We start from the raw sequence: 8,128 nt of genomic DNA on the forward strand, positions 1-8,128 counted from the left end.
TTAAGCTATTTAAAAGCGACGGAAAGCGAGGAAAAGAGGGAAAATTCAAACAAACTAAAAATTAACAATTGCTTTACGCCGAATTGCCGCTATTTGAAAGTTAAAGTAAAATGGGCACACCGCTTTTACAAGCTATTTAAAAGCGAAGGAAAGCGAGGAAAAGAGGGAACGCCCCGCCCCCGCGGTGATACCGGTATTACCGGTGTTGTCACACGTCGATTAACCGGTGGGAAAATTTCCTCACCGTCACAACCCTACTGGAGTCACATATAAACACTGGAATTTGGTGGTGGGTTTGAGCAAACCGCTAACTTTAAAATTGAACGTGTGACCTGATCTGTACCGTTTGTGCTACAGGCATGAATTATGCATCAAATCATGTGGCTTCTTGAGGAGAGTTGTGCTAGTTGGTTTCTAAGGGATTTAATGAATAAAATGGGCAAAACAAATTTAAAAAAATACCTCTTTATGTCTTGGGCCAGTAAGCAACCACCTAGGAAGCACCTGATGTAGACCTACTCTGGAAACCACCTACCAATGTGCTAACAACCACACAAATCACTTTAGCAACCACACAGTGATTGCTAAAATAGGGGGGGAAATGTAGTGAAAAAAAAAACTATAAATTAATAAATAAAATAATAATAAAACAAATTTTATATATATATAACAACCACACAAATTTGAGCAAATCATTAACTTTAAAATTTAGCATGTACCTGAAATATACATGTAGAAAAAAACTGAAAAAATTTAAAAAATAAAATATATATTTTATATACTTTTTATATATTTTACAAGAAAATTAATTTCTTTCAAACCCCTTTGTGTTACCTAATATAAAGCATATACAGCACACATGTATTAACAAAAAACACTGCAAAGGTTGACAGCAGCCAATTGCCACATATAAAAATTCTGGGGGAAAAATACAGTTTAGTTTGTTTAGTGGGAGAATGAGGCTTTATTCACCCGAGAAAACATAATAAACAAAGGGCGTGAGCTGACACTTTTATTACAGGGACTTACTATCATGATTTAGGACTCTTAGTATAAACAGAGAATGATTCGCCCAGGAAACCCCCTACTGTATGCAGGTGGTCAATTTAAGTCACGCTTATCGAGAGGCTGAGCATCTCTCACACTTCTGGTGTTACTGGTTCGGGTATTGTCACTGTTGTGAACAGGAACGTCTGGGTTACAAGAAGAAAATACTCGGGCTAAAAAGGCAGAGAGAATGGAATTGGGGACAAATCCAATTTTAGAAAAAAGACTGATGGCAGGAAAGTCAGCGAGAGATTCACTTGGATCTCCAGCCAATGTTTTAAACATCATCAAAGCTCTGTTTGACTGTGTCTAATTCTGTCCAAACCAACAGGGCACACACGCACACTAAAACCCCAGCCGAACCACTCCAATGACAATAAATAAATCACACAATCCAAATAACAATGATCCGAACCAAGCTTGTGCAATTCCACATTTTCCACCATTGGGTCAGCCTGGCCATATCACACAATCCAAATAACAATGATCCGAACCAAGCTCGTGCGATTCCACATTTTCCACCATTGGGTCAGCCTGGCCATACCTCTGGTTCCAACCACAAACCTTATGGGGCGCCAGGGAATGAGAGAATAAAGGGCGAAGATCTTCAACTCTATTGTGCTCTAAGCCCTGTCAAATTACATTTGATCCAAGTTTGCTTTCCCACACTTTCACAATGTGTTCTTTTCCAACCTCTGAGAAGATTTCGACTTCTCTCCCAGCCTTTATCACGTCTAAAGAGAAGCGACGCCCGTTCCAAATAAAACTCTTTTTAGGTTAGCAACGTTGCTGATTCAGGAAGGTAATGGAATATTTCATATAATCAACTCTCCCTTAACAGAAAAACCAGCTCATGTGAAACTCTGTAAGAATTCTAAACTGATATGCTATCTTAAACAATGACCCCTCCCAGAAACACAAGCGAGCCCTTGGTGGGCTTTGCATGCATCAGGTGGGGGCTGTTGAAGTTTCCCTCCAGGGGTGGGCGTTTAATGGCACGCTTTTTTTTGTTGTTGAATTGATACATATACTGTTCTTTGGTACAAAAAGTAAACATGTTTAGCACAACCATTTGAGCACAACTACTTGAGTTGCGTCTGTACCACAAGAAACTGGTGTGGTTAGCGCTCTCCACATTTCACCAAAACCTCCCAGCCTTTCCGCATCACATGACACCACTTCAGCCACTTAATCCTCTGTCGCATGACCTCCCGTAATCTTCCATCATATGATAGGACAAAAGTGCAAATCGTCTTACAAAGTTCCACAACATAGACCACTTAGCATTAGAAGATGAAAAGTTAAGCATCTGACTTTGGACAAAAGATAACCGGTAGAACAATGCAATGCGATATTGCGCAATAGAACGTCTTTTGTACTTGAGACGTTAAGCGAGGCTTTACTCTTAAAGAAACAGTCCATCCAAAAAAGCAGAATCTTTCATTTACTCACCCATGTGTCACTCTAAACAAGTGTGGAAAGAAGAAATTTCCAAGCTGCTCTTTCCCATAGAAGAATAAAAGGAGTTTCAAGGATAAAAAGCAACATAAAAGTAGTCCATACAAGTCTACTCCAATTTTCAGTGAGTAACAACTTAAATGTGATCGTTTCTCGCACAAATCTATACCAAAAGACTAAAAAGTTGAACATTTTGGTGCTTTTTTTGTCCTTTTTGGTTGAAAAAAATGTCCCCAAAGCCGTTGATCACAATATGCTTCCATTTTATTGAAAAGAGCAGAAATCCTTCAAAATTTCTTACTTCGTTTACTTCGTAAAAAGGAAAGTCGTGCAGGTTTGGAACAACATGAGGGTGAGTTAATAATGACAGAATCTTATTTTTGGGTGAACTTTCCCTTTAACCCTGCTATGGACCTTTTTTTTAACCCTGAGGTCAAAGGGCATCTGGACAGTGTTGGTTGGAGGGGTTGGGTGGCTACTTCCAGTGATTGTGTTTGACAACCCTTTAATTAATATAGTGATTAAAGCCAGAAGAACAAAAGCAGACTTATCAAACGCAACAGTTCTCATTACCTGCTACCCCAAACGAAAGAGAAAAATCATATCAATAATCTCAACTACTAATGGTAGAATGTGGCAAAACTGGGCCAAGATACGCCACTGAGAATTTACCACTTCAGACAGTGCCAAAGAACCAAATAAAATGAGAGTTAGGAATGAAAACGTTGACAAACCACATCCCGTTAAAAGGAAGTCAGGAAACCTCCAAAAAGAGTGGAGAATCTCGTTTCATTTTAGTTCAAATCTGAAAGCATATAAGGTTTATTTTCTTCCCAAACAAACTAATACGGGTTGGTTTGCATCTGCATGCCAAACTAGCAGGTATGTGTGTGGTCCTCAACTCTGAACAACATTAAACTCAGACAGATGGAGAGAGAGAAAATATGGGGGGAGAAAGGAAAAGAGACGTTATGAGTGGAACCACAAAAATCCTGAAAGCGACTCTTTTGAAACGAGCTGTTGTGAGTATAGCATGCGAAAAATAATTCCATACATTATAAAACCTCAGGGTTCACAGTTCAAAGACGCCAGATATATGCTTAAACCACTTTCTCCACATAATTATCAGCATTTCAAAGGCGTGCTCCATGCAAAAGAAGCACTTCCTAGGGTTTGCATACAGCTACTCATAAAACCTCCAAACCACACATCATTGCAAACCAGCAACTCCTCAGAACTTTCCTGGCTGTCTTGAAGGGCTGAACACAACCGTTTAAGAAAAGTTAAATCCCATAAATCTGCACTAACTAATGATGTATGAAGCCATGAGGAATCCTATCTATACCACGAGAAATTCCGTGCGGCAATGTTTTGTTTCACCCAAATTCCTTATTTTCCCAAGACTTCCTCCAATAAAAACAAAATATTTTCACACATAGGTGCAGCTGCGTAGGAGAAGATGGTTGTTTTTATAGCGATTAAGCAGTAAATAAGCATCTGTTTTCTTGTCACCACTGAAGTATCGAGAATTCCTAACAAGATCCTGCTGTAAAGACTGGGAATGTTTCTTGAATGATATTCCATTGCTCTTATTCCTTACCTTCACGTTCACTTTTAGTCTCCACCTTTTCAGCGATCTTTGGCGATGGCCTTGCCACGGACGCCGTTGCCAGGGTCAAAAGTAGGAGCGCACCCAGAAGCCACCCTCGGGTGGACATCCCGTCAGCAGCGGGCGTGTCTCCCCATCCCCCCCTCCTCGGCCTCCCCCTGGACACGGATCCCATCTGAGGGGCTCCACCCAACCATGAACTGCAGGCTGTACAGTCGGACACTCACTGGAATTCCCACCGATCACCTGGGCTGAGGAGGGCAGCAGACAGGACAGAGACGGGGACAGGTGATCACCAAAAATCAAAAACACAGGAGAAACAATTAGAAAAATGTCCTTCAAGGTGCCATACACAATCCATAAAACACTCTAGATAACACTCCATAGCTTGGGCCCTACATATCTAGTGTGAATATTTCAAATCAGTTGATTCTGAAGCACAGCTATATCTTGCAGAGTGCGTAGGCCTAGTTATAAAAGAGACCGATAGAAACTAAAGGCCCACGTGTCAAAATGCTGTTAAACGAGCCTTGCCACAGACATACCAAAGCTCTGATGCTTTAGACCTACCTACAGTCTGACACCTATACACTAACCCGACAAAACACCTCCATCAGCCACTGCCTCAAGAGCTACCTGCAACTTTGGCTAACTTTCCAAAGAACTGACAGACTAATAATGTAGGAGACAATTCTCCAACATCACTATTAAACAGTGATTTATTTTATCAGGACTGCAAACCATCTAGCTAAACAAACTATGGATATATTTCTGTGCATTTGTTTATATACATTTATGCATTTGGTAGACACTTTTATCCCAAGCAAATACATTGATCTATCTATCTATCTATCTATCTATCACAAGACTTGCATTTCATTCCTATGCTAACAGAAACAACTTTATTGGCAGTTTAGAACTCATTTGCACAAACAAAAATATGATTTCAAACATTCAAAACAAGACAACGGAAAAGGAATTGAAAATGCGGGAATCAGTAAGTTAGTCAGTCAGTGAACACGCGATTCACTACATTTATAACAGGGTTCAATGCTTGAGAGATGATTGACAGCTGGTGGGGTTCCTCTGCAGAGGATTTTTTTTTTTTTACTGTGAGCAATGCAGGATTTTAATGCTGTAACACGAGTTCGGACACGAGCACTATAGTTTATTCTCATATCTAATCATGCGCCATTCAATTAAATTTAATAGGTTTGATAACTAGTGAACATAGAGATCGCAAGACGCATTTCTGCTAATGCTGGATAGAAACAGAGAGCAAATCACCGTCAGTGCTTACCAGGTTTGCTGCATGAGCATGATTTTGAAAAAGATTCCCAATGCAATACATGACGTCACCTTTAGAGAACTTTTCTCACCAAAGCATTGATTTAGAATGTTTTCTGCGGCATATAACGCGTGCACACTCAATCTGAAGGCGTTACTCAGCATCCTATTCACATTCAAATCAGAATACACAGAAAGGATTTAATGCCAATGCAAAGAAAAACACTGGTGTTCCTCTGGAGTCAGCTGTTCTGTGTTCTTTGATTGCATTTGAATTGTTACTTGAACCTAATGTTCGTTCTTAATCGAAGACCATTAGAAAACACAAATCTAATGAGTTTATCATGATTTTCTTACTGGAGACTAATTTGATCACTTCGTGAATGGACAGATTTGATCATTAGATCAACTCTAATTAGTATCTAAATTATGATTACAGTTAATTATTGACTGATTTTTGCAAATAACATTCTAGTTTATTTCAACACAGAGCTTTGCTCTGTGAATTTATCACTAATAGGCTATTGACTAAGGAAATGCAAAACCCACTTATTTATCATGGCAAAGTAAACTTTCTAAAGCAAACTCATAAGTGTGTTTCAGTGATGTTATTGTATCCACAGATTTCAGGGCAAGCCTGGGGATACTTGGGGATACAACTATACGATGATTGAAAGACACTTTAAAAAAAAAAGAAAGAAAAGATAGAAAGAAAGAAAACAACAGGTAGGCCAGACTGTTCCTGAAAAACACAAAAATTGGTTGCATTTTGAATTCGAATCTAAATTTGAATTTGAATTGATTGAAGTGTTCAAAAAATGTGCACGTTTTGATTGCAGTATATTATGATGAATGCATTAAAATCATACTTTTGGAAATCCTGACGCTTGAGAACGAGCTATCTGAGCTAATCTAAGTGGTGATTTTGAGTGGATTTAACCATTTTGACTTATATTTGACTTTATGGAGTATTTAACAGTATTTAACAGTTAATATAACAAGTTTTTATGAACGTTTACTTGTATGATTTTTATATCACGCATTACATTAGCGTTGGCTTGCAGCTTTCATTTAAGACGACATTTTTAAATGACATGTTTCTCATACAGTGAAAGTAGTAGGCTATCTGATGTTTCATAACGGCACTCATAATTTTACCTTTTGCAAGCTGTCTTTATTTTAAAAGATAAAAAGCGAGCAAGAAAAAATGCACACACACTAAAGTGTGCATACATTTAAACTAAGTGAAAATATTTTGTTAAATAACCTTGATAAAAGAGTCTGACAAGGCCATCGCTGATCATAAAAGAGAAGTTATGACATTTTCAGTGAACTCCGCGTAACTTCAGATATAGCCTAGAATATCCAAATTTGTGCGCATTTAATATAATACATACTCGTATGTAGTAGTTAAGATACATTTGCGTATTTTAAAAGTTGCAGCCACGATAATTAAACATGCGTAAAGCCGCAATAAATGACAAAAAGTTGCATTTCCATAAAAGACAAGCAAACCTCCGCTTAAAATAGCAACAGAAACACAAATATCTTACAGAGAAGGAGCTGATAGTGAAGTTCAGGATCCGCATATAAACAGAGAGCTCATGGGCCGAATCCAGACAGGAATGTGACCTAAACTATTCCCTATTCCCAAATCCAACGGGGCACCAACGACAGGATCGCATGCCAATAGCGACCCACCGATAGTATCCGTGCGTGTTTGTGTAAATCCTTCCACAAGAGGAAAAAAACTACGCGTCCCAAAAACTTTGTTTTTTCGTCCGTAAACCAAGTTGCTGTTGCTTCACCAAACGGCTCGTGCAAACGCGCATCAGCCTTCAGCTACACGAGATGCGACAGTGCAACAAACACCGAATAAAACATCCATCCCAAAATACACATCCAGTGACATGAGCGCAGTCTCTGAGGATACTGGCTGTTCTCAGACGCTTTGTCAGGTTTACAGAGATTTTTTCTCTCTCCTTCCAACCCCCTGAAGAAATGTCACTCCCCCCTGAAACCCGAGACGTTTCCTGGCTGATAGTTTTTGGACTCGGTCTTTCTCCTCCAATCGCAGACCTCAGAGCTCGAGCTCCCTCCGAGCGACTCAACCAGTTCTGCGCAATCCTGCAAAGTTTGTCCGGAGCTGGGGGTCTCCCTCCTCCCCTGCACGAGCTCCAGTGCTGCAGAATGCCACTCATTCACTGCAACTGCGCCACCTAGTGGCAGATCTGTCGGATCATTAACCCTTTGGGGGTCCCAGAGACCCCAGGGCCTTTTAAATTGCATACATTCTTGACACTTTCCAATTTCATGGATTTGACATTTTAAAACATTCTGATGTGTCTGTAAATCAGTGGCGTGCACAGGGGTCCGGGGGGCTTGAGCCCCTGCCCATCCGGAGGTCTGTGGCACGCCACTGCTGTAAATGTTAACAAATTGCATTGTGACATCTTAAAGATTCATTCATCGTTATATGTTGAGATATGCTTTTTTATGTATATAATTATTTAATGCTGATATTTTCACTTTTCAATAACCGGTTTTTACTGTACAAAATCAGTACAAGTAAGCTGACAGTTGAAGATCATTCACTGCTGGCAAATCTAACAAAACAGAGATTAAAAACATAGTCAAAAACGGTTTGAAATAATTAAGATTTTTTTTTTTAAATGTTTTTGAAAGAATTCTTACCCGAGACTGCATTTACTTGATCAAAGACACAGT

General features: G+C 39.4%; 1 protein-coding gene across 9 annotated transcripts in view; it reads right to left on the reverse strand.

Annotated features, from left to right (window-relative positions):
- Nucleotides 1-7,523, reverse strand: part of LOC107733347 (fibroblast growth factor receptor 2-like) — a 45,016-nt gene extending 37,493 nt beyond the window's left edge. For all 9 annotated transcript variants that reach the window (XM_016544939.1, XM_016544938.1, XM_016544937.1 and 6 more), the window contains exons 1-2: nt 6,955-7,523; nt 4,106-4,365 (exon numbers count right to left, since the gene is read on the reverse strand). In XM_016544939.1, coding sequence (XP_016400425.1) covers nt 4,106-4,289 — 184 coding nt within the window. In that variant the 5' untranslated portion in view covers nt 4,290-4,365; nt 6,955-7,523. The remainder of the gene's footprint in view (nt 1-4,105; nt 4,366-6,954) is intronic.
- Nucleotides 7,524-8,128: the final 605 nt, after the last annotated feature.

Source organism: Sinocyclocheilus rhinocerous, unplaced genomic scaffold, assembly GCF_001515625.1.
Source record: "Sinocyclocheilus rhinocerous isolate Xijiao unplaced genomic scaffold, SAMN03320098_v1.1 scaffold790, whole genome shotgun sequence".
Classification (NCBI taxonomy): Eukaryota; Metazoa; Chordata; class Actinopteri; order Cypriniformes; family Cyprinidae; genus Sinocyclocheilus; species Sinocyclocheilus rhinocerous.